This window comes from Canis lupus, chromosome 19 (assembly GCF_003254725.2).
Source record: "Canis lupus dingo isolate Sandy chromosome 19, ASM325472v2, whole genome shotgun sequence".
Lineage (NCBI taxonomy): Eukaryota > Metazoa > Chordata > Mammalia > Carnivora > Canidae > Canis > Canis lupus.
Window position 1 is genome coordinate 54,143,274 of NC_064261.1, and position 26,338 is coordinate 54,169,611.

The 26,338-nt window shown below is 58.5% G+C and overlaps 1 protein-coding gene across 1 annotated transcript in view; it reads right to left on the reverse strand.

Moving 5' to 3' along the window:
• Window positions 1-25,804, reverse strand: part of CACNB4 (calcium voltage-gated channel auxiliary subunit beta 4) — a 220,995-nt gene extending 195,191 nt beyond the window's left edge. Inside the window, exons 1-2 of the mRNA XM_025468972.3 lie at window positions 25,691-25,804; window positions 25,374-25,457 (exon numbers count right to left, since the gene is read on the reverse strand). Of these exons, the coding sequence (XP_025324757.1) occupies window positions 25,374-25,457; window positions 25,691-25,699 (93 nt within the window). The 5' untranslated portion in view covers window positions 25,700-25,804. The remainder of the gene's footprint in view (window positions 1-25,373; window positions 25,458-25,690) is intronic.
• Between the last annotated feature and the right edge of the window lie 534 nt (window positions 25,805-26,338).

The window sequence follows — 26,338 nt, forward strand, 5'->3', positions numbered from 1 at the left end:
TGTCGGGCTCCGATGTATTAATTATACGCTCTTTTTAAAAGCATATGTTCTATGTTACTAGATATTCTATAACTCATGGGGGAGTATATTAGATTTTTGGCTTAGAAGACAATTGCCTAGAAATTCCGAGTGTAGGAAATTAGCAAAAGAGGGTAAAGTATCAGCACGATTTTTAAAAGTGAAAAATTGGAAAACCAACTATGCAACAACGGGTGCAAGTTAAGAAAATCATGGTACAACCACACAGTGGCTTAAAAGAGATGAACTAGATCTTATTAGCTAAGAAAGACGTCTACAGTGTAGTCTTGTGTGAAAAGAGTAAGTAACAGGGCAGCTTGGGTGGCTCAGCGGTTTAGTGCCGCCTTCGGCCCAGGGCGTGATCCTGGAGACCTGGGATCGAGTCCCACGTGGGGCTCCCTGCATGGAGCCTGCTTCTCCCTCTGCCTGTGTCTCTGCCTCTCTGTGTGTCTCATGAATAAATAAATAAAATATTTTAAAAAAGAAAAGAAAAGAGTAAGTAACAGAGGCCCCTGGGTGGCTCGATCGGTTGAGCATCTGCCCTCAGCTCAGGTCGTGATCCTGGGGTCCTAGGATCGAGCCCCAGGTCGGGGAGCCTGCTCCCCGTCTCCCTCTGCCCCTTCCCCAGCTCATGTGTGCGCTCTCGCTCTCTCTCTCTCAAATAAATAAATAAATAAATAATCTTAAAAAGAAAAAAAGGGGAGGTAACAAAGCACCGTTTGTAAAAAACACAATTGCCTGTATTTACCTGTACATATGTAGAGAAAAACACGGAAGGATATACCCCAAAATATTAATACCAGGAGTTACTGCATTATTGCTGATCTTTCTACTTTCCTATATTTCTCAGATATTTCGCAATGAGCATGTATTTTCCTTTTAATCAAAATATTTAAAACTGTTTAAAAAGAGAGGGAAAATACTCAATGTTATCCCAGCTTAGCAGACATGGAAGACTGACCATTTGCTAAATTAATATTCTGGAAGGTGAAGGCACCTGACATCATCTATGACACTTTAATCCTAAAGGCAACTTTAAGTAAATAGACTCATTCGAGCCTCCTGAAACTCTGTGCAGTAGGAAGAACTTATTAAGTACATTTTAAAGGTATTAGATGACTTGTTCAAGTCACGTGTCGAGTAAACAAAAAGAGCTAGATGTAGAGGTTATGGTTTCTGCCTCCCAAAGCGGGGAAGAGAAACGCTATGAAAGGTTCCAGAAGCTGCTGGTCACCTTGAAAATGGGCCGCAAAGTAAGGATCGAGGGTGTCCCGTGAATATTCTCATGTCCTGAGCGCCACGATTCCTTCTCCACGAACACCAAAGGCCACTGGACGAGTTCATTTTCCATGTTGTCTGTTTTGGAAAAACTGCTGAAATTCTCAGCAACTATTCTTTTCAATGCTCCCACGTGTAAGCCCAGGCCGCACCGGGCCCTAGAAAGGGAAGCGGGCGGCAGGTTAGGGACGGGAGCCGCGGGCCGGGCGGGCGGCTGTCCCTGGGTTGCGTGGCCCCCGCTGGAGCCCCGCGGGCGTGTGGACGGCAGCTGCGGCCTCGCGCTGAAGCAGAGCAAAGAGCCTCGGGAGCAGGGCCTCTGTGAGGGGCCGGCAGGGGCGGCATCCGGAAGGGCCGGGAAGAGCAGGCCTGGGGCGCAGCCAGGCCAGCAGCGCCACAGAATCCAGGCCCTGGCTCCGGGAGAGGGGGACGCCGACGGGGAGCACCGGCCAGGGAGCAGGGCAGCGCACAGGAGGCCTGGGGGCGGGGGGGTGCGGGCGCCAGGCTCTGCTGGGACCTGGGCAGGGACAGGCCAGGAAGGAAACGGAGCAGAGGGCAGGACCCAGGTGCCACTGCCAGTGACCCTAGACACAAAGGCGGGCGCCTCTCCAAAGCTAGCGCACGGGCTCTGGGACAAGGCCGCACCCCTGGGGACCTGGATCGCAGCAGGGGCAGGCGGCCACGCGGGGGGGCCATGCCGGAGGCTCCCAGTCGCCTCTGGCGGGTCTGCTGCTAGTCCAGTCCCTTTGCAGGGAGGCACCCGTGGATTCCGGTCTGCGGCGCGGCCACGGCTCTGCCTCTGGTCTGCGCCGTCGGGGAACCTTCCCCATGGACCCGGGCCCACCAACTGCTCGGTCAACTGCGTGGACCTTGCCACGTCGTGGTTCAGTCATTCTCAACCGGTGTAGACACTGCCAGATGGCGACAGGCCTCCCCATAATCATCGAAGGAACTGGTGGGTTAAAGACAATGTCACACGGACGACACGTGAACAACGTGACATCTGCCCACATGTGACCGTCCCCATTTTCTGCGGGAAGAGGCTGAGGCAGGGGTGGCTAGCAACGTGCCTACGTCCCAGTTAGGGAGCCCGGGCCGTCCCCAGCCACCTGCACCTGCGCCCAGAACCAGACGCCGGGGCCGAGGGCGTGACCAGGCCAACAGCCCTCCTCGCAGAACGAGGCCGGAACAGTCTCCTGCTCGTCGCACAGTTTCAAAGACCTTTGTTAACGTTCACCATTTGCAAAATGTAGGTCAAAAGAAACAACTCACACCCCACACAAGACACAGGGCGTATGGAGGGAAGCATGCTGGGTGTCAGGCAACGGAAGCGGGAAGACGAGACGTGGTATAGGGACCAGGACAAATGCCTGCCCAAGGGACGCTCTCCAGGCAACTGTCTCCTCGGGAGAATAAAGAACTAGTTTTGCCAAGTTCTCACATTTTTTAAAGAAAAGCGGAAAACTGAGGTTCTTGTACAAAATCCCCCCCAATTTTCAAGTCTTGGAACTCATTCAAAACTATTTTTCTCTGCAGGATGAGCCAAGCAAAATCCATGTGCAGGACACGCCCGGGCGGCTCGGTAGTGAAGCACCTGCCTTGGGTTCGAATCATGAGGGCTCCCGATCGGGCTCCCCGCTCAGCCAGGGGTCTGCCTCTCCTCCTCCCTCTGCCCTCCCCCTGGCTTATGCTCTCTCTTATTTTTAAGATTAAATAAAATCTTTAAAAAAAAAACATCCGCACACGTAGGCTGCTCCCTCCATCCTAGAATCACTGCGGTTCTCAACAGGCAATGCGATAACGGCCTTCAGAGTCCTAGAAGGTAGCAGAAGTTCTGGAACGTTGAGGAGACAATCTTCAATATCTGACTACACACAGAGCTTGGCGTCGGCCTGGTTACACCTAACGGCAAGTACACGGATCCTGACGTCCCTCGGGTTCACCCCGTTGGTCTACGAATGCAGCCAGGGCCCCGGAGTCAAGGCTTCCCCAGGTGGACTCCAGGCCCTCGAGGCGCTCTGCGAAAACACCCCCTGAGGCGCAGGAAGGAGATGTTCCACTTGATGTTTCTATTTCCTTATGCTCCTAAAGGTGCATTTTTATAGACGCATCACAACGTTCATGGCAGACTTGAAAGGAGCACATACCTATATGCCCCAAATAATAAATACACATAAAAAGGAAAACAGACTTCTTCAAAATAACGGGCTATGACGGTTCCACCAACACTGGCCTGAAAATACACTCGGGCCAAGAAACCAGATCATAAAACCCAAGAAATCCTATCTATACAGTCATGAAATCCAAGCAACGCTGTCTACACAAGTAGGGCACACAGGGAATTCACCGGCGGCGTCTACATTAAGCCAGAGCTTGACTCCCAGTGCCCGGCCGCGGCTGCCCAGCGGGGCCGCCCTGAAACCAGGGCGCGTGGAAGGAAGTGCTGTCCAGGGCAGGCCCGGATCCCGCCTGCGCCCCGAGCCGAGCCGCGTGCCCCGCACGGACACCCGCCAGCACTTGCTCGGCAGAGACTCCTGCCGTGGCTCTGCCCTCCAGCCCTGCGGGCAAGGCCTGCCATCTACCAGGGCTCCGCCCCCGCCCCCCAGCTTCACTTCTGGCAAGTTCCTTGGCGGGAACGTCTGTTCTGAAGGTTTGGTGAGGTCTGTTAAGGCAGATAGTCCACCGGCCAATCGAACCACCGGCGCATGAGCTTCCGGAGGAACTTGGGGTGAGACAACGCGCAGGCACTCAGGGAGCTGGAACGGGAGAGGAAGTGCTTTAACCTGGATCAAGACCCAGCCCGCAGGGAACGGCCCCGCAGCCGGAGCCTCAGGAGCACCGGCCCGCGCCCCATGTCCCCACCGCAACCCTACAAGCCCCGGCCTCTCGCCCACATGGTGCAATCAAAGGCCACTTGCACGCGTCCCGGCCCGCGGGCTGTCACCGCTGACCCCGACCAGCCGACAGCAGGAAGCGACCGCAGACCCAACGATGGGAAACAGGGAGGAAGATGCTGCTTCACCTCCAGTGACATCCCGAGAGGAGCCCAGTGCACAGCGAGGCGCTCGCTCCCCAGGAGCCCCACACATTTCTGCTGTTTTAGAGCAAAATCCATCCTTTATTTTGGATCTTTCTTTTGAGAGAATGACCATCTCTGCCAATATTTGCAGCTAAACAAGCAAGACTATGTCATGACTCCTCAAGAAACACAAGTAGCCCCCCGAGTACGAGCCGCCTCGTCTGTGCAACACCCACCCAGGCCGGGCCAGAAACGGGGCGCTCCTGGGAGACCGTCGGGTCTCAGCCAGCCCGCGCACCCGCTCTCATATCCTTTGGTGGTTCGCTGCCTACTAGGCCTAGAGGATCGCGCGCGCCGGCTGGGTTCGGGGCTGCACAGCTCTCGGTGTCAAAGCCGACACGGGCCTCGCTCCGGAAGTCACTCGTGCTTCCCCGACGTTTAGCACAAACACACGTACGCTTGACAGACCAACGACGGCCGCAGCAACGGCGCAGCGACCCAAGCGCTTGGGGTCGGACTCCCGCGGCGACGTTAACATAACCCGATAGGTCATCACTATGCCCGCGACACCTGGGTGGGGCGGGGGAGGGGGCGGCCCATAAACTCATTTGGCAAAAAGGAGGCCGGGCGGTGGAGGCTGCCCAACAGGTGACCGTCTCGGCAACCCAAGGCCCTATGCCAATCTGCACGCGCCGCAGGGTCCCGCCCGCACCTGCTACATCATAGTTGCTACGGATCGTAGACGATTCCGGACCAAGAAACAAGTAATCGAAGCCGCATATTTAATAACTTGTTCACGCTGAAATTCCTTGTGCTATTAATATCTAAGTTCCCTTCTGTGACTTTAGGCTATTTTAAAAGGGGGAAAAAAAATACAGAAACCTTGTTACCATGGAGACGGTAAGCCGCTCAGCCCATCTGCTGAAGAGGATATAGGATGCTGTAAGTAGAATTTTAAAAGCCTTTACTATGAGGACGACTTCCTCAAACACGGTAGCGGGGCGGGAGCCACATACAGAAAGTCTGGCAAACGGCCATTTGCAAAAATTTGGGCTGTCATTATTTTGGCACGAAGCGTGAATTTGCAGTAATTCTCATTAAGGGGAAACTATTAATATCCATACATCAGAACGCTAAGGACGTGAAACCTATTCCGGCGTGTTCTGCGCTAATGTTTATACCATTTTTTAGGGAAAAAGATCTAAGAATCTATATTAAAAACTAGTCCAGGGAAGCCTAGGATTTGGCTTATTTGATTTTTTTTTTTAAATGCTCCCGATATTTACCTCAAGTGTTTATAAAACAAAAATGACGCATTTTACATAAGTACAGCGTGAAGGTACGACGACCCCTTTAGGGCCTTCTAACATTGAGCCTCTCTGTCCCCCGTGGACGGCCCGAGGCACGTCCGTGGGTGCAAGGTGATGGGAAGGTGCGACTAGTTCCCAGACCGTCCGTGACGGGTGAACCAGGTCTCCTAAACAGCAAAATTCCAGGCTAAAGAACATTCTCGCCTGAAGATCAGCATCGCAAGTCAAGTATAAAAATAGGCAGGGGCGGCTGGGTGGCTCCGGGGCTTGTCTGCCTCGGGCTCAGGCCACGGTCCTGGGGGCCCAGCCTGGGCTTCTCCCTCTCCCGGTGCTACTCCCCCTGCCCGTGCTCTCTCTGTCCAATAAATAAATAAATTCTAAAAAAAAAAAAAATGACGATAGAGACCCTTAAATGCTATAAACCTTTTTCACAGATAATATCTCTCAGTCGGGGCTCCCAGGAGCCTTGTGAAGAGGCGCAGCAGCCACTGCTTCCGTCTCACGGAGGCGGAGACGAGAACTTGAAGAGACAGGACGCCCGCCGCACGTAGGGGAGGGTGAGCCTGGGCCAGCCGAGGCGTTTCTACAGAAGGACGGGAGAGGCCCTCGCGGGGCAGTGGGTCGCCGCCGCCGGCCTCCGTGGGGGAATCACACGTGTACCCGGAGCGCTTGGCGGAGCGAGTGGGGCCAACACCGGCCGTCCACGCCAGAGGTCACGGCGTCAGCACGAGGATGCCCTCAACCCACAACGACTTCCCTCCTCCTGGTCACCGAAGGTCCCAAAACGCACCCAGTGCACCCCGCAGCCCCCGCACCAAACCCAACACACGCGGGAGCGTCCCCTCCACCGACGTGACGCGTTAGCCCAGCGCCGTCTCCCCGGGGCGCAGGCTGGCATCAGGCTCTGCCTGTGTTTACTCGAGGACTCAGCCACCACCCCCAGCTTCCAGCGCCGTCCCCAAGTCTGGCGAGAAGTCAGCGGAAGAACGGAATTATTAGGAATTTTGAACGAGCTGATACAGGAGCGGAAACAAATGAACTGCTAAGTACGGAACTAAAAACAGGTTCGGGACGTTAGCGCGATGGAGCGGGGAGCGCGGGATAAGGAAAACTCCGAAAATAACCAGTGACACGGTTTTTAAAACCTGAACAAAAGAGGTCATTGCTGGCACAGCTGTCAGCCTGCTGTCACTGCGTGAAGCCAAGCCCACCCTCGTCACCGCGGAACTCTTCAGGAGGCGCCTCCCTTCCACCCAGAAACCCGGCGTCGCGTCAAAAGCTCTCATGACCGCAGCGCGAGGGGCTGGGCGGGGGGACGGGCGTGCTCGGGAGGGAAGCGGGACCCAGGACCAAAGACGGGGCCCGCGGCGGCCCGAGGGGGGGGCCGGCCCACTGGGTGCAGGGGGCAGCGCTGAGCCGGCTGGGGCACCCGAGGGGGCCCGCGGGGACCCAGGTGGGAGGAGGCCACCGGCGGGAGGCCGCGGGGGTGAGGGAGGGGCAGATGCTTTCCGACCTTCAGAGCCGCCCCACCTCCTGGGGTCACCGTCGCCCACACCCGTGCCCACGTCCCCGCCGTCGCCAGCTGCATCGGCACGTCCGCCCCCCGCAGCCGGGTCACCCGCACAGCCCTCAGCCCCCTGGCCTGTCCTCTGAGCGAGCGCACGGGAATCCGCAGAGGCTTGAGGCTCCGGCCTTGCCCCGCGACGGGAAGGAGGCCGCGGCCTCCAGAGCAGAGCAGCTCCCGGCCACGGCGAGGGCCTCAGGGCTGCGGGTGGCCTCCAGGTGGCTCACGGCCGCTGCGGGGACCTGGGGCCACGGCGCCTCCTGCTCTGGATGCACTGACCGGGACACGAACACTGCTGGGGAGGAGGAGGCTCAGAGGCTGTGGCCATGCGGCCCTGAGGCCCCACGGAGGGCCCGGCAGGAAAAGCAGTGGACGGGAGCGCGGTACCGCCGGGCCGGGGGCCTGGGGCCTGGGGCGGAGGGTGCTGGCCAGGGCCTCCTCTGGCCTCGGCCTCCCCCAGCCTCAGCCGCACTCTCCTCCAGCCTCGGCCTCCTCCGGCCTCAGCCTCCTCTGGCTTCAGCCTCCCCTCCGACCGCAGCCTCCTCCAGCCTCAGTCCCACCGCCTGCAGGCCCTGCCGTCCGGCCTCAGCCTCCTCCAGCCTCTGCCTCCTCCGGCCTCCGCCCCATCGCCTGCAGGCCCCGCCATCAGGCCGCACCACCGGGGGGCATCCAGGCCGTGGCCCCAATGGCACACCAGCCCCAGGCAGTAGCCCACTGAGCCCAAGGAGGGGCAAAGGTCCCAAAGCAAAAATGGGGGAACATCCAAACGACACAAGGGAGACCGGAAAGCTGCTGCCCCCAATACCCCCCACCCCTGCCCTCAGCCCAGAAAAGGAAGCGTCCAGGGCTCCCCGCGCCCCGCGGGGCCAGGGTGTGCACAACCACAACCGCTCTCATTTTGTTCTCTGGGCCCAACACGCCGCAGCCGCGTCTCCCGGTGGGACACCACGTGTCCACAGCAGCCACTCGTGTGTCTTGAGCAAACGTCCCACCACCGTCCCCGACCCTCAGTCCGCGGTCACCTCCGAGCCCTGCTTCCAGGAACGCGCTCCTCTCCGATGCTCCCATTCTTAAGCCACCGCGCGCATCCTTAGCACACGCCTCAGCTCACCAGCAGCAGGCCCGGCCACCAGGTCCCCACCAGATGCGGGCCCTCGGGCCTCCGTCATCCTGCCCCCCCCGCCGGCGGTGTTCACTGCACACGCGCGGCGCGTCGGACGCCTGTTCTGACCCCCCGCGAGGCCCAGTGACAAGGACACGCCAACCCCCTGCCTTCTTGGCACTTACGGTCCTGCAAGGACTGATGGGAAGGAAGAAGTGAGACGACGACGACGACGAAACTGGGTGATGTTTGGTAATAAAGGGACGTGACAGCAAGTACGCCCAGGAGGGGACCTGCCTTCGCTGAGCTCCAGGAGGCTCGTGGAGGAGCGGGAGCAGCCAGGGCAGGGCTGGGAGAGAGCACCGCAAGACGAGGGCAGGGTGCAAAGGCCCGGGGCCAGGACCGACCGAGGCTGAGAGTCCACGGGGAGGCCTTGGGGGAGGCCCCGGAGGGGAGTCCAGAGCGGCACGCGGGGGTGTGGGGGTGGTGCAGGGAACTAGCCGGCCGGGCAGGACTGCCGCGACGGTCGAGCCTTGGGGACAGTGAGCAGTGCGGATCACACCTTCCACGTGAAATCCATTTGGAGGCTTTCGAACGGGGGACGACACGGTCCGATCTCCTCTGTAAGAGCACGACTCCGGAGGTGGGCCCGGAACCCCAGATCGGGGCCGGCGGGGAGTGGGAGCAGGGAGACTCTGAGGGGAGCAAGAGGGAGGCGGGAGGCTCTCGGGAGAAGTCAGGGTGCTGGCAAGAGACGTGGAGAAGTGGACGGGTTGAGACGGCTTTGGGGACGGACCCGCTGCCGGGACCATCGGACTCGTCACTTGGGCATCATCCCAGGAGTCTTCCGTGAAGAGAGGATGTGGAGGGTGGCCTGCAGCGAGCGTACTCCACCGCCATCCGCGGGCCCTGCGCCGCGCCTCCAGGGGCCGCGGGGAGCTCGAGGAGGACCCTGGAGGGCAGTTCAGGTGCAGTCCTCTTCGGAGCACCTCCGAGTGTGGGATCACATCACGGGAGCATCTCCGCGTGTGCAGACCCTATCACAGGAGCACCTCCGAGTGTGCAGATCACATCACCGGAGATCACACCCGCAGTTTCATTCGAAGGAATGCTTACGTCAAAGCCAAACTTGGCGAACCACTAGGGTGATAAGGCGGAGTCTGCCGGGCTGGCCCCAACATCCACTCTCTTTCCCGCCAGAAATAGCGCCACCACGATTTTTAGCCTTCGCGTGGCTCGACCACATTTCTTAGTCTCCTCTGAAGGCAGATGCAGCCTCACGACAAAGTTCAGGCCAGTGGGTCTGGAGCACAAGAAATAGGTTTAACTTCTAGGTCATTCTCTTCAAAATGGAACTGCTCATTCTCTTCCTTCCCACTTGAGCTGCCAGGGAACGCTGAGGACTGGAGCAGCCACGCCAGACCCAGAGCTGGAATCTAAATGTTGAGAACGGCAGGGCCTGCCCTCCGGCCGGGGCCTTGAACACGGACCTCTCAGAACAGAGCCCCTGCCCCTGCGAACTGCCCAGCTCCCTGGACTGGTACGGGGCTCCGAAATACGCATCGTATCTTTCTGCTGCAGGGGCACGGCCGCAGGGGCACGGCCGCCTGGCATATGCCCAGGCAGAGCTTCAACGGCCAACGCACGGCCCGCCCGCGTGTCTCACCCCGTCTTCTGCAAGAAGTCAAACCCGCCAGGGAATGGAGTGCTCCAGTGGAGTGACAGCAGCAGCAGGGGAGCCCCCGCTAACCCGGGAGACACAGAGTACGAGCGCACGACGAGCCTTGTTGCTGTGGTCGTTGTTTCAGGGCAGACCTCGTTGCTGCAGCATCACCTCGCCCGTCCTGACTAAGCACATCCTGGCTGGAAACGGCTGCTCCGAGATCTTCCCCGGGGTGACCTGAGACCCGGGAGCAGCATCCACCACCTGGGGAGTCCTGAAAGACTCAATGCCTCCGAAGTCATAATTTAATGAAGCTGGACCTACAGCCCGGGCCCGCGGATTTTTACATATTTACGTGGTGATCCTCACACGCAGCCAAGGTTGAGCACCACGGACATCTGCGGACCACGCAGCAACGGCTCCCTCACCAGCGCTTTTATTGAAGTGAACGCCAGCGTGATGAGGCCCGTCAGCCCTACGCTGAAGGATGCACAGGAACCCACGAGGAAGTGCCCCTGCACGGTCTAACACGGGAGGGCTTTCCCTCTAGCCTCATGCGGGAAGTGCTTGTGCTCTTCCTAAAGAACAACTTTGTTGTCGCACCGGGACATTGTGAATCCTGTAAGCGATCATCCTTTCTTCTTCAGATCGTTCTTAGGAAGATGAGAGCCAGACTTGGGGTTCCACCAAGTAACCAGAGCCAGACTTGGGGTTCCCACCTAGCCAGCAACCAACATGTCGCGTCCTGTGCACACAGTCTCACTTTGTTCCCTCCCTAGTTCGTTCTGTTGGCTTAGGATACCCTACAAGCTAATAGAAGTCATTTCTAGAACAAGGCAGGATATAAATATACGTTTAAATAATAAATGAGGAGCACGTGCCGCTGACGGGAAGAGAGATGAGAAAGTAGTCACGTGCCCTAACCCCGGCGCCTGGAAGCCCGTGAGATCCGTTAAAACACACCCACTGCAGTCCCCCTACTAAATAGTCAAGATCACTTAAAAACAGAAGCTCCTGCTCACTTACGGGAAGCTGGGAACCGAGCTGGGCTGCACGTGCTGAGCACCGGCCCGAGCACCCAGGGGCAGCAGGACGGCCGGTGCAGCGAGCTGCCACTGCGGTGCTCTCCAACCATGACCGTCAATCTTGCGGCTCCGCTGCCTTCAGGAAGGCCCCTTTGTGCTCCTTTGTTGCCCCGGAGGAGCCCCGGCGGCTGCTGCTCTCCCGGTGCCTTCGTGATCTCAGCAGCGGGAGCCGCACCACCAAAGCCTCGGGACGTGCCCCGGCCAGCCGCCCGCTCGTCCTCAGGACTTCAGCCCGACGGCCCGCTCGGTGCTCCGCACGCCGTCCACGCCGGGAGCCGAGGCTGGAAAGGGCCCGAAACCCCAGCTCCCCCCGGCTGCCCCCGCCCGCAAGCTTCTGCACACCGCCTGCTGGCCACGCTCTACCGAGGATGCCGTGATCCCGTGCGGACTTGACGCTGAGCGGCCCTGCGGTTCCCGAGGTCACCTCCGCAGCTGGGTGACCCAGGACGACCCCAAGAACTAGCAGCTGAGCCGACCACACACATCTGCAGGCAAAGTCCTGTGAGACCCGAGTTTGAAGGGGCCGCAGAGGCCTCGCCCCCCCCCCAAGCCCCCACTTTACAGACAGAAACACAGAGACCCGGGAAATCCTGATTCCGTGGTCATTCCCGTACTAACACTCGTGTCGTGGAAATTCACCGTCTACTCAGTTATTTGGCACGTGTCGTCTCGTTAGGAAACAAAGAAACCTGCGTGTGCCCCCGGCCGTGCCCTGAGTGGGGGGGTCTGCACACACCAGAAACAGAAGCCGGCTTCCCTCCTGCGGGAGCGCGAGGAGAGGCCAGCCGCTCCCCTGCACGGGCCGCCCCGATGGGCTAACCGGAGTCACCCACGCGAGCACAGGAGAGCCGAGCAGGGGCGGGAGACGCCCTGGTGAGGCCTGGAAGGAGCCACGCGTGATGCTGCGCAGGCCTGCCCAGGGCTTCTCGGTGCGTGGCCAGCACTCCCGTGTTCGCCTCGGCCACCTGTGCTCAGCGCGTGGATTCGCGGCCTACAGGGCCCTAACAGATGGGGCTCCAGAGCAAACCCTGCAAGGCCACGGGTGACCCCCCTCGCTCCCATCTGAAACGCGCTCCGCGGGCCACTGTCCTCCTCCCCAGGCACCCAGGGCCTCCTTCTGTCCCAAGGCCTCATCCGGACATGCTCGGCAGGCCCGGGCTAACCCCCAAGGTCAGCCAGCCCCCTGCAGCACCTGCCCCTTCCCTCTTCCTTCGTCTGTCCACCTCCCACGTCAAATCCGTAACACAGAAATGAAGGGAACTCCATAAATCGCGAGTATGTCACAGCAGAGCCTACCGAGGGCTGCACACTTGGGCGTGTCTGCCCTGAATCGGGCAGGACAACAGGCAGGCCCGGGCAGACAGAACCAAGCTCTGCGCACGCCCTGGGGCACATGGAGAATAACGCCTGCCCCCGTGGGACCCTACAGAGAATGCAGCCCCGAAGGACAGAGGTGGACTTGGCCAGGGACCGGGCGGCACGCAGGGCACAGGGCACGGGATGCGCCCACAGGTGAGGGCGTCTGGGGCACGGCTCGTGCCGGGGGCTGGGGAGCACGGTGCGGTGTGCCACCTTCTGGGGTCTGCCCGACAAGCGGCATCCCATTGGCAGAAAGCAGTTTCCCGCAGACAGAGGCGGAGCGAGTGCAGCAGGAGAGGCCCCCGAGGGCTGGGGCAGCCGCCATCAAGGGGGGACGGAGAGTGCGCAGCGGCAGGACTCCCAGAAATCACGGACGGGACAGCCGGAGGCAGATGCAGCCCATCCGTGGCAATGCCTGACAGCCTGTCTGCTCCCCCTTCCTCTTGTCCCATGTGATGTGCGCCCACAGAGCCAGGCGGCCGGGGACGGGCACACCAGGTGCACGGAGGAGCACCCTGGGGGGCCCAGTCCCTGAGGCCGTCGGCTCTTTGTTTTGGCTCCGGTCAGGATCTCAGGGTCGTGAGATGGAGCCCCACAGTGGGCACCCACACCCCGCAGGGAGTCTGCTTAAGATCCTCTCCCCCTCTCCCTCTGTCCCTCCCCTGCTTGCTCGAGTGCCTGCTCTCAACTAAATAAATACAAACAAGGGGCACCTGGTGGCTCAGTGAGTGTCTGCCTGCGGCCCAGGGTTTGACCCCGGGGTCCCGGGATCGAGTCCCCTGTCGGGTCCCTGCAGGGAGCCTGCTTCTCCCTCTGCCTGTGTCTCTGCCTCTGTCTGTGTCTCTCATGAATAAGTAAATAAAATATTTAAAAAATAATAAATACAAACGGAAAAAGAAAGCCAGCAGATGCCAGAGAAGGCGACCCGGAGCCATGAGAGCTTTGTGGGGAAAGACTCCAGCGGGGGTTGACACAGGGCTAGACCCTGTTGACCTGGAGGTGAGCCCTTCCCCAGCAGACGGGGCGGCACGACTGGATGGACCTGGAGGAAGCCCGGGACACCCGCTTGTCGCCAGGGCGGAGGGGGCGAGCTCGGGCGGGAAGGGGTGGCCGTGGGGAGGGCGCCTCGGGAGGCCGGGCTCGGCGGGGGCGCCTGGCCGAGCAGGACCCTGGCGGATGCTGCACACAGGAGGTCAGGCCGCGGTCTGGGGGCTGCAGCCCCGAGGCTCCCGGAACCGGCGCGTCCTCCTTTTCTCCAAGATCGCGCTCAGTTACTTGATAGAGAGAGCGCGGGGGCAGGGGGCGGCAGAGGGAGGGAGAAGCAGCTCCCGCGGGGCAGGGGATGCGCGGCTGGACCCCAGGACCCGGGTCACGCCCGAGCGGGCAGGCGCTGCCCCGACGGAGCCCCCGGGCGCCCGCAAGCCAGGTCGGCACGGAGGCCGCCTCAAGCCCACGCCGGCCTGCAGCTCTGCAGCTGCTCGGCCCCAGCCGGGGGCGGAGGGAGACGCCCGGGGGCTGCAGGGCGCGCCAGGGAACCCCGCAGGTGCCCCGCAGGCCCCGCCTCCAGGCCACGCCCAGGCCACGCCCAGGTCACGCCCAGGTCACGCCCAGGTCACGCCCCCAGCCCAGGCCACGCCCACTCCGGCCCGCCCAGACCCCCCCCAACCCCCGCCGGGCCCCACCGCGGCTTCGCCCAACCCCCCAGCCCCACCCAGGCCCCCTAGGCCCCACCCCTGCCCCGCCCCCAATCCCCGCCTGGCCCCGCCCAGGCCCCCTAACCCCGCCCCCACCTCCCCAGGCCCCGCCCATCTCCTGAGCCCCGCCCCCACCTCGCCCAGCCCCGCCTGGCCCCGCCCAGATCATAAGCCCCGCCCCCACCTCGCCCAGGCCCCGCCCCAGCCCCGCCCAGGCCCCACCCCAGCCCCGCCCAGCCCCGGCCTCACCCAGGCCTCCTAGGCCCCACCCAAGCCTTGCCCAGGCCCCGCCCCCAACCCCTGCCTGGCTCCGCCCAGACCCCCTAAGCCCCGCCCCCGTTTCGCCCCGGCCCCGCCCAGACCCCCAGGCCCCGCCCTCTCCAGGCCCCGCCCACACTCCAGGCCCCTCCCCAGGCCCCGCCCAGGCCAGGCCCGCGCCCGCGCAGTATGCAAGGCCACAGTCCCCGGGGCCCTACCCAGGTGGATGCTTTTAGCGCATTTGTAAGTCAGATATATTTAGGTTTTGCCTGCTCACGCTTTTTAAATAACCTGCACAGCCACTGGAAAAAACAACACGAGTGGATGTACTCAGTGCCTCCAAATAATAGACCTAAGATGGGCTAAAATGGTAAATTTCCTGTTTATGTATATTTTGCCACAATAAAAAAAAACACGTAATTTTTTAAAAACCCAATGTCCTTCCTCTTTTTTTTTCTTTTTTTGCAATTAACACTTTTTACTCTTCTTATGTAGAAATAGTAAATCAAATACTTGGAAATAAGAGATTTGCATTTTATTGGGTTAGCTTAAACCCTGAGTATCTCCACTAAGGTAGAAATGGCAAGAATAGTAATAACACCCATGCTACAGTTACTCTTACAACGTGTATTTGACATCATTTTTATTGGTATCAGTTGGTTTAATTTTCATTTTATGGCATCAAATGAATTACTTATGTTAAAGGGAATGAATATGACAATCAATACCAAATGAAAAACTGAGCCTTCCCTACCAGGTCTCCCTACATCACGTAGACCAAAAGAATAAAAACTATCCCCCAAACTAAATCACCCCTCAAGCTTTCTGAAATTAGCAGAGAATATTTGCAGCTGACCTATTTCTCTCCCACACGACCGTGTTGATAATTGACTTCTGTCCCCCAGGGAAGTGCTCAAATATAATTGAGCAGCACCTGCCACACAGAGAGTACAGTTTTATGTACCCAATAATTCCCATAAATATCATACTTAACTCGGGACTCGAGCACTCTGCTCTCTCCTTAATCGTATCTCCCAAGGAATAAATATTTTGATTACCAGAGCTGAGTTATTATTATGAGTCTTAAGAGTCAATTTAAAAGATAAAATTTCAGAAGCATTTTGGATTCTAAGTATCGAAGACATTTCTATTATGAAAAAATATTGACAATGATGGCAATAACTACTTATAGTGCTCACTTTTTAAAGTCCAGTGATCTCATCCTATTATATAAATCTCCTTCTATATATGAGAGTCACTCAGTTTTGTTCAGTCCTCATGACAAGGAGGCCAGGGTCAGGGATTTGATTTCCATGCAGGGCAAGTAGTTTTGCACACCCCCCCCCCAAAAAAATTCAGCTTTATGACTTGAGACTGTAGCTCTGCAATAAATATAAATATGATCGACTCCACTCAACACCATAACTTGAAAAGCTCTCTGGGACACAGGGTGAAGGGAAGGCAAGTCCCTCTGCACACGTGGGCTTAGACCAGGGGCTATAATGTGAACCTCTCAGGCTGGTGTAGAGAATGTCAAAAAAAAAAAAAAAATGCTGAAGCCAATCACCAAAGATCCCATTTTATTGTATGACTCCAGTTATATGAAATGTCCAGCATAGGCAAAGCTATAAGCATAGAGACAAGTAAAAGGGTTGCCTAGGGGTGGGGAGGAAAGTGAATGGTAATGGGTACAGGTTGCCTTTGGGGGTGATGCAAATGTTCTAAAATGATGGATCCCTGGGAGGCTCACCAGTTGAGCACCTGCCTTCGGCCCAGGGTGTGATCCTGGGTCCCTGGGGGATCAAATCCTATATTGGGCTCCCCGCAGGGAGCCTGCTTCTCCCTCTGCCTGTGTCTCTGCCTCTCTGTGTCTCTCATGAATAAATAAATAAAATCTTTTTAAAAAAATCTAAAAAAAAGAAAATGTTCTAAAATGAGATCACAGTGACAAGAGAACACAGCCTCTGAATTCCTGAAGGAATAATGTCTCCCTCTCCGTCCCACACACACTAAGAGGCCAAATAGCAAAGCTGTGCCTTCAGACATTCCCGTCTTGACAGCGATCATCTCACCGACCTGTTTGATTTGGAAACATAATGAGCCCGTGAGCTGTGGACCCCGACACGGGGCCACTCGAGAAGACCGTACAGTGGCCCCGTAAATTCATCGACGTCAGCTACTAGGTGTTTCCATGACTGCTGGCCTTTCTAGTACTAAAAAAGGAACTGCAAAAAAAGTTTCCCAGGGAGGTTAAAACTAGCGTTATGACACGATGGGACACAGCGAGCGCTACGGCAAGTCACCATTTCTAGTGATTTTGACAACCCAGAAAAACGCAGGTTCTTTTCAGGTTTAGGTTCACAAAATACATCCTCTCTAAACAAAGACTAGTGTCACAGCTATTAGACTGCAGCCTGGGAGGGGCGCGGGGGGCTCGGTGGGTTAGGCCACAGCCTTCAGCTCAGGGCCGCCCGGGGCCTGGGATCGAGTCCCCAGGCGGGCTCCCCGCCCAGCAGGGACAGCCCGCTGCCCCCCCCACCCCCACTTCTGTGCTCGCTCTCACCCCCCCCCCACCCCCAAACAACAGCCCTGGAGAAAGATGCCTCCAGCAACAAAGAACGGGAAGTGAGGACTCAAGGGCTTGGGGCAGCGCGGGGGCAGCGAAGGGGTGCGGGGGGGCGGGAAGCCACGGTTGGCGCCCTGACCCAGCGCCGCGGGCCTCCAGGCCACAGGCCGCCTCTGCCGTGTGCGCGGAGGGACAAGGGGCCCGGAGACGAGGGCTGGCGGCCGGTCACTCGGGAGGTGAGAAGTCGCCTCGGCCGGTCAGAAGCACGCCCCACGTTCAGGCCTGCGCGGCCTGCCGCTGTCCCTGCTGTGCCCAGCTCTGCACCCCGCGTTGCAGCCTCCGCATTGGCCCAGGGACCCGGGGTGCCCTGCACTCGGGCCCGTCACCGTCCCGCAGCCCCCGGGTTCGCCCTGCACTCAGGCCGGTCCCCGGGGTCACTGGGCTCCCCGATGGCTGCCTCGGTCACAGGGCCAAGGGCGGACGACGCGGGCAGTGCAGCAGCTCTCATCTCTGGGTCTCCATGGGCTCCTCTGCGGGGACTGCGCCCAGGAGCACGCAAGGCTCCGTGGGACTGACACCCCCGGGGGTGACCCGGGCCCTGCACCGACTCAGGACACCCACCAGGGGACACGCTCAGACGACCCACGCCGCTGAGGCCCGGGACACACTTGGCACAGACACTCCTGCTGGGGAGGAGGCTCCGGCCACGGGCGAGCCCCAGGACAGTGCTGCTGCACGCACAGGCCAGATGGCACAGGGGGCCCGCACCTGCACCCGCACCCCTGCCCGCACCCGAGCCCGAGCCCACGCCCACACCCGCAGACCCCCCTGGACTCTCCAGCGAATCCCCCGGCCGGCTCCCGGGTCAGGGCTGGCACCTCCTCAGAGGCCGAGCTGCAGAAATGAGAGCAGGACATGGCCACAGCGGGGGGAGGACAGGAGCCTGGGCCAGAACCAGAGCGGGGGGCCCGGCCACCGCGACCCAGGGCGCAGAGCCACCCAGCAGGGCTGCTTCCCGCACTCGGCCCGGCCCCGGGCCCCACTGAACCACGCCGCCTCCACCGCGCAGCCCGCTTCTCCCTGGGTGACCAAACAGGCGGACTCTGCCCCCAGCGCCTGGGCACCCCGGGTGGCCGCGGAGCCATTGGGTCCTCCGCAGCTTTGGTGCCCACACGGCGCCCTGTAACTTTCCAGAAAGATTACAATTTCAATCAAAATCTGTTTCAGTAAAACCTCCCCTTCCTCCACTGAAGGGTAACAGTTCTTCCCTCCGCAAACAGGACGTCGTAGGAACCCTGTGCGCCAAGGACAGGCCTTACAGGAGGGCGCGAGGGGCTGGGGGACGGGTCCGCTGCCAGGAGCTCGCCTCCATGTATTCAGGCCCCAGAGCAGGAGCAAAGCAGCTGGCCCGAGAGGCCCTTCCTCCTGGGTCTCAACTAGGGAAGATGCATTCCCGAGCAAACTCTCCCCGAAGCCGCTGCGGGCCCTTCCCCCGGGCCCACTGTGACCCCACGATCCCACGGAGCCAGGAAGCCGACTTCCACTTCGCTAATGAAAACCTCCATGCAGCCAAAATAGAAGCCGGGGGTGCTGGTCCCATGGGGTTTCCCTCCAGGGCCCCCGCGCCCCCCTCCTCGGGAGGGCCAGGCCGCAGGCAGGTAGGCCAGGGCGCTGGGGCCTGGCGGCCGAGGGCAGGGGGCGCCCCCTCACTGCCCCCTCGGTGGCTTCCCCAGGGGAGGCCACATCTCCGTGTGTCTGTCCCCCTCGTTGTAACGGAGGCACCATCGACAGAGAGCGTCATGTTCGTCTTAGGCTAGGCCGGGGCGTATGGAGGGCGGCCCACGCGAGTGCAGCTGACGTCCGTCCCCGTGCGCACTCACACGCTCTTCCCTTGGGGCGACAGCTTTCGAGACCTACCCTCCCAGCAACGTTCAAGCTCACGATACGGCGTCGTCACCCACGGTCCCCCTGCCGCACGCCACCTGCTCTGTGACCGAAAGCGCGTCCCTTTGCCCCCCACCCATTTCACCCAGTCCCCCTCCGCGCCCCTGGCAGCCACTAACCTGCTCTCTGTATCTAGGAGCTTCCTTTTTCTGTTTTCCGGTTTTAGATTCCACAGACGACGGAGATCACACGGAATTTGTCTTATTATTTGACTTATTTCACTGAGCGTAATGCCTTTAAGGCTCATCCACGTTATCACAAATAGCAAGATTTCACTCTTTTTATGGCTAAATTATGTGCAAACACACACACGCCCCGTACCTTCTTCAAGCACCCGTCCACCCATGAGCACCGAGCTCGCTTCCGAGCCTTGGCTACCGTAGACACTGGACGCCACGAGCGTGGGGTAGGTTTGCGTTTTCATTTTCTTCAGCTAAATACCCAGAAGGGGCATTGCTAAATCACATGATATTCCTATTTTTTATTTTTTGAGGACTCTCTATACTGTTTTCAACAGTGGCTGCACCAATCCACACCCCCAACAGTGCAGCAGGGCTCCCTTCCTCTGTATCCTCACCGACATGTGTTGTTCCTCGTGTTTTTTAGGGTATCCGTCCTACAAGTGTGAGGTGCTGTCCTCTGTGGGTCTTGCTCCCAAGAACAGTGCCCCAGTGGCTCCAGCATCTACCAAATGACTCTGGCCCTTGGGCTGCAGTAACTTTCCTTGTCCTGCCAGCCTGGAGGTCACAGGGGCTTCCCACGGCTGCTGACCCACAGGGCCAGCTTCTGACCTCTCAGCATCGCCGCCCTAACCACGCCACTACATTCAAGCCTTTCGGGGTTTTGGGTTTTTTTTTAAATATTTTTTTTTAAGTATTCATTCATGAGAGACACAGAAAGAGAGAGAGAGAGGCAGAGACCCAGGCAGAGGGAGAAGCAGGCTCCATGCGGGGAGCCCGACGGGGGACTCGGTCCCAGGACCCCGGGATCATGCCCTGGGCCGAAGGCGGCACTGAACCGCCGAGCCACCAGGGCTGCCCATTCAAGCCTTTCAGTTTTAAAATCGCAAGCAGTTTTGTTTCCTGGTTAGACTCTGGCTAATGCAAGACTCCTAAACACACAAACTTCCATGAACCATGCAAACAAAAATTCCATCTCATGGTAAAATTAGGGGGAAAAAAAACACCATAGTCTCGAGGTTCTCCAGTTGTTGCTTTGTTCTTCACAGTAACCACAGAAATTAAGGATACTTCTAGTATCGGGCGCCCGGATAGCTCAGTCAGTTAAGGGACAGACTCAGGTTGTGATCTCAAGGTCATGACACTGAGCCCTGCATCAGGCTCTGCAGTAAGTATGGAACCTATTTGGGATGCTCCCCCTCCCCCTCCCTCTGCCCCTCCTTGCTCAGGCACTGTCTCTCTTAAAAAAAAAATTATATATATATATACACACATATATATATATATTTCTGGGATCCAAGAGGAATAGCTCCATATGTCCTTTCCTGCATTCACATCTCTGTGCTTGTTTGTCCTGATTATTCAGGGATGAAGTATGACGTGACGGAAAAACTGGAGAATCTAAGTAAGGTCCCCTGTCTCGGTTCTACTACTGATGTGACGTCAATTCAGCCTTTATGTCCTTGGGTCTCCGTTTTATTCATCTGAAAATAAGGAACTGAAGCACCTTCTCTCTGCAATGTCTTCCTGTTATAAAACTCTGTGATTCTAAGTTTATGGATAGATTCTGCTCATATACACGCCTCTAGGCATATGATTATTCTTAGAGCGACCCAGGAAGCATACACCTTCTGTTGATGAATCTGCATTTTATTGGAGAAATGTGTCTCCAAATTAGAACCCGAAGAATTTTTTGCCAGTTTGTTTTATTATAGTATCAACTTAGTAACTAAATATGTTTTAAATCTCTAAATACAGTGTGGGTTTACTGAATTATGATCACGATCACTTGATTAGCATACTTTAAAAAAAGCCCAAGTTTCTTTGATCTAAAGTAAACGGTTCCAAAGGTGGCTGCAGTAATAGCAATATGCTCCTTTGTGAGGCGACCGTGCTGCACCCCATCAAAAGGGAGTCTATGTCCCGTCGAGCCCAGTCAGCCCCCGCCAGCCCTTTGTTCAGATTTGCGGGCTGCAACCCAGGTAATGTCACGTAGCTTGGAACAGTACATCTTGCAAAATCTGCAGCTTCATCCTTTACTTCTTGGGATGCCCCCTGCCTGGACCCCACCACCATGTTGTGAGGAAGCTCAATCAACCGTGCTGGGAGCCCAGGTGGAGGAAGACTGAGCCCCCTGCCAAAGCTCCCGTTGAGTTCTCAGCCAGCAGCCGGCACCAACTGCCAACCACACATGTGAGGCTATTTTAGATCTTTCATCCACACCAGTGCCCAGAGAACACCACACACAGCTATCTGGTCAGCACACACTGAAATTTAAAAAAAAAAAAAAAATGTTGTTGCTTTAAGCTACTAAATTTGGGGAAGTTTCGTTAGGAGGAAATTTCTCCCTGTTAAATAGAGTTTAATGTTAGAGCAGAACCCCTTGCCTAAAATATACCAAGTCAGTCTTTCATCCACCTGCTCCTTCATTCCCTCAAATATTTATCGAACATCGACTACGCTAAATGCTGAGGATGCAGAGGAGACCAAATGGGGGCACGTCCCTGCCTACTATCTGGATGAGGGGACAGACAGGAACAGAGAAAGCGGATGATCGAGAATTGGTAAAATGCACTCCAGAATGAGGTAGGTGGTTAAGGAGCTGCCTGTCATCAGAGAAATGAGAAAGAAGAGAGGCCTCCGGGCACCTGGCTGGCTCGGGTGGTGGAGCGTGCAACTCTTGATCTCAGGGTGGTGAGTTTGAGCCCCACCCTGAATGTAGAGATGACTTAAAAACAAAAAGATCTTCCAAAAAAAAAAAACAAAAACTGAAGTGAAGACTCAACTTAGGTCTCAAGGAAGACTAAACGTTAGGCAGTGGGGCGCCTGGGGGGCTCAGTGGTTGAGCGTCTGCCTTTGGCTCAGGGTGTGACCCTGGGGGACCCTGGGGGTCCCACATCGGGCTCCCCTGGGCTCCCCGCAGGGAGCCTCCTTCTCCCTCTGCCTGTGTCTCTGCCTCTCCCTGTGTGTCTCTCATGAATCAATCAATCAATAAATGAATCTTTAAAAAAAAAAAAGTGAACTGGGCAGAAGGGGGAGCAAGAGCCCTCCACACAGAGAGCTGAGCAGCTGCGAGGAGCCTCTGGCAGAAGGAAAGGGGGTGACTCAAGATCTATGTCCAAAGCTGAAGGATGATGGTTCAAGATGAGACTGGAAGCTAGCAGGGCCTGGTAAGACCTGCCGCCCTCGTAGGGGCAGCCCTGGCAGGAGGGTCACCGGGCCAACCGTACCCGACCAGATTCCCTCGCTGACCCCAGGGGGGGAACCTGGGAGGAACCGGAGCACTCCACCACACAGACTCTGAGCGCAGCGACGCCTGGAGCGCTGCAATCCTGGGGCCCACGGCCAGCGTCCTCGCTGCACCTCCCTGTGTCGCGTGCACACACCTATGTCTCCAGGAGTCGAGACCCGCTGGGCCCACGGGCTCAGTTTCCCTCGCCTCCGCATTCCCCTCATCGCATCTAGCAGAGCGCTGGACACACAGCAAATGTTTAATTGTTCCCTACAATTCCAGAACATGAGTAAGCAAGGCACTCACACTAGCCTGTCCGAAGTGATCTCCCGGGAGAAAATTCTACAGCCTCATTTGGAGAGCCATTCCGGTGGCAGCAACCCCCACGGAAGCCTTGCCCGAAAACGTGATTCCTTCCTGACGGCGGTGGCTGCGCCCCATCCTCAGGGAGGGGGACAGTCCATCACGCTCCCCAAGAGCCTCGGCGCGCCCTGGAGACGCTGCCGGCTCACCCCAGCTCTCCTCCGGTGCCAACACACTGCACCCTCTCACCTTCCGCAGGGACACCCCTTAGCTGTTCCCTGGAGTCACCCCCACCCCCGCGCCGGGCTGGGAGGCCAGCGGTCCAGCAGCCCCGAAACAAGGTCAACGATGCCTGAAGGGCTCCGAGCAGCGCTCAGAGCCCAGGCTCGCTCTCCTTCTCAGCCTGCTCGGTTTTGGGGCAACTCATGTGTGCACATGCATGTTGTGCGCACGCACGCGCACACACACACACACACACACACTTCAACTTCTGACCGGTTCAAAGAACAACCCGTTTTATAAGGGGAGCTTGCCAACTGGCCTCTGTTCTTCACCACCAGCCCCATCTTATCCACCTGCCTTCATACATCATTTGTGGCGGGGGGGGGGGGGGGGGGGAGAGAACTCTTGCCCTCCCTAATTCTGTAAATAATGTGACACCAGAAATGAGCAGCGCTATTTTTTGCTGGCATTCCCACTACCTTCTTCCTGTGTGAAGGCATCACGCAGACTGTGAAATAGCTCCAAGAAATTCCATCACTCCAACGTATCAAGAATTCACCAACAATAAATCACTGGTCATTCTACAAATAATGAGGCTCTAATAACATAAGCAGCTGTCGTGCTTTTTTTTTTTTTCTTTAAGAAACTGGTTTTTGGCACTCAAGTGAAAACTCTTCAATTTCATTTCAAAAAACACTGTTAAATTCCGTTTGCAATGACTTTTCATCTCTCGTCAAAGAAACAGAAATCCCCTAGTTACTCTTACTGTAGCCATGGCAGCAGTCTATATTACGCCATTTAAACAAGATCAGGGGTAGGATACTTACTGAACTGCGAGAGGTGCTCACAAAAACCATGTGCAGTGTTTGCACAGAAAAAAAAGGAAGACTGTGTATATAATACAATTACAACTAACTCCTAAATTTAAATTAGACCATTTCATTGAACCAACAAACCCCAGTTTCAGAAAAACTAGTGAAATATGTGTCCTACAAATCTGTGTTGCTTAAAGTACTCCCAAAATTATTAGCATGCGATACTTTTGACATTTTTAAGGCAATACGCAGCAAGACACTTATCAAGAACTTATACATGCATTATCTCAATCATTTATTGGAGTAAATTGAGGAGGATATTAGGAAATATTGATTGTTTTGTTTGTGGTGATGTGTAGAGGAACTCAAAAGTTTTAGTCAAACCGTTCCCGGAATACACTGCTGTATAATTAGTATTTCTAAGAGTTTGCAACAATAAACTGCCAACAATAGGCATCTGCGAAATAAACGTCAGGATCTCGGTCACAGGAGTCAAAGGCTGCTTAAAGACGAGGGATGCCTTTGCTTCATCAAACACGCAAATGATCTAAGCAAGCATTGCAAAGGGGATGGAACGCACTTTCAGGATGAAATCGGGATCCAAAATATATTTATTTTAATAAAGCAAATGCTTGGTGCTCACTGAATTCAACAGCAGTAGTAATCTGTTAGCAGAAAATGAATCTCCGCAGAATAAATATTACCTAAATGTGTTTCATGAACCCTCTAGGACACGTCGGAGTCCAATTCTGAATCTAAAGCCCATCTGTCGTGGATAATGTGTTTAAATTGATCGCAAACACTCAGGAAACGCACCGCAGCTGCCATCGTTGGTTAAGAACCCATTACGCGGCGCTCTGGGCCCCCGAGGGAGAAGCACCGCAAGGGGCTCCGGCGCGGCAGCAGGCCCGGGGTCGAGGCGTCCCTAAGCCACCCCGGGCTCGCACCTCCGCGCCCGCCTCAGGGACAGACCCGGCGACTCGCTCTGCGCAGACCCCACAGCTCTGTGCAGGTGCTGTCTGCGCACACGGGCGGCAGGGGTCAGGGCCGCCCGGTCACGGTTAGGGACCTCGACGGCCGCCCTGGGTCACGGTTAGGGACCGGGACGGCTGAGCTGCCCCGGGTCACGGTTAGGGACCTTGACAGCCGCCCTGGGTCACGGTTAGGGACCTGGACGGCCGGGCTGCCCCGGGTCACGGTTAGGGACCTTGACAGCCGCCCCGGGTCACGGTTAGGGACCTTGACAGCCGCCCTGGGTCACGGTTAGGGACCTGGATGGCCGGGCTGCCCCGGGTCACGGTTAGGGACCTTGACAGCCGCCCGGGTCACGGTTAGGGACCTTGACAGCCGCCCCGGGTCACGGTTAGGGACCTTGACGGCCGCGCCCGCCGAGGGCAGCCGCCGACCCTAGCCCCCCCCGCCCCCCCCCCGGTTCCAGGTGACCCCGACTTTCCGCTCCAGGTGCTTTCACTCGGCCAGAGCTCGCAGGAGCCTCGGTTACAGGGAGGCAGGTCGGCACCGCCCGAGCCGTCGCCCCGCGCCCGGGAAGCGCAGCTGCACCCTCGGCCCCAACTCAGCCTCCCGGCCCCAAGCCCGCTCCCGGCGCCCAGGCGGACCCGGGGGAGGGGAGGGGGGGACCGCGGCGCGGGGTCTGCGGGGGGCGCGGGGGCCGGACGGGGCGCCCCGGGGCACGGCCCGGCCCCCGCCCGCCGCCCCCCTCCCCGGCCCGCTGCCCGCCCTCCCCGCGCCCCCCGCGCCCCCCTACCTGTCTCAGGATGAAGCTGGTCGAGGTGGTGCTGCCATCGGATCTCTTCAGCCTGCTCCTCCGGGTCGTGGTGCCTCGGGCCACCTGGACTCGACACGCGGGGCCAGAGAAGCCGCTGAGCGCCCCGGCGTGGAGCCCGCGCCCCGGGACGGAGCCCCCGACCCGCCCCCCGGACCCCGGAGCCCGCGCCCCAGCCTCCTCCGCCGGGCCCGCGTGCGGCCCCCCCGGCCCCCCCGGCGCCCCCCGGCGCCCCCCGGCGCCCCCCCGCCCCCGACGGCTGCGCGGAGGCCCGGGAGGAGCGGCCCGCGAGCACCCACCACATCCATTAACAGGGAGTCTCGGGGTGCGGGGTCCGAGTCCCCGGCATCGGCTGGGGAAGGCTGCGGGCTCCGGAGCGGAGCGCGGACGCCGGCGAGGTGAGGAGGAGGGGGGAGGGGGAGGGGAGGAGCCGGGGAGGGGGGAGGGGCCGGGGGAGGAGCCGGGGAGGGGGGAGGAGCCGGGGAGGGGAGGAGGAGGGGGGAGAGGGAGGGACCGGGGAGGGAGGAGAGGCCGGGGAGGGAGGAGGAGCCGGGGAGGGAGGAGGAGGGGGAGGGGGAGGGGAGGGAGAGGGGAGGGGAGGGGAGGGGAGGAGGAGGGGAGGAGCCGGGGAGGGAGGAGAGACGGGGAGGGGGAGGGGGAGGGGGAGGGGCCGGGGGAGGGACCAGAGGGATTGGGGAGGGGCCAGGGATGTAGGAGCGCCCAGGAGGGGGAAGGACCGGGGATGGGGGAGGATCGGGGGAGGATCGGGGGAGGATCCGGGGAGGGGCCGAGGAGGGGAGGGGAGGGGCGGGGCGGGGCGGGGCGAGAAGGGAGGGGCGGGGAGGAGAGGGGGAGGAGCACGCGGAGGAGGGCGGGGGCGGTCCCTGGGGGAGGCGGAGGACAAGCTCAGCGCCGCAGGGGGCGCAGGAGAGCGCGGAGCTTCGGGG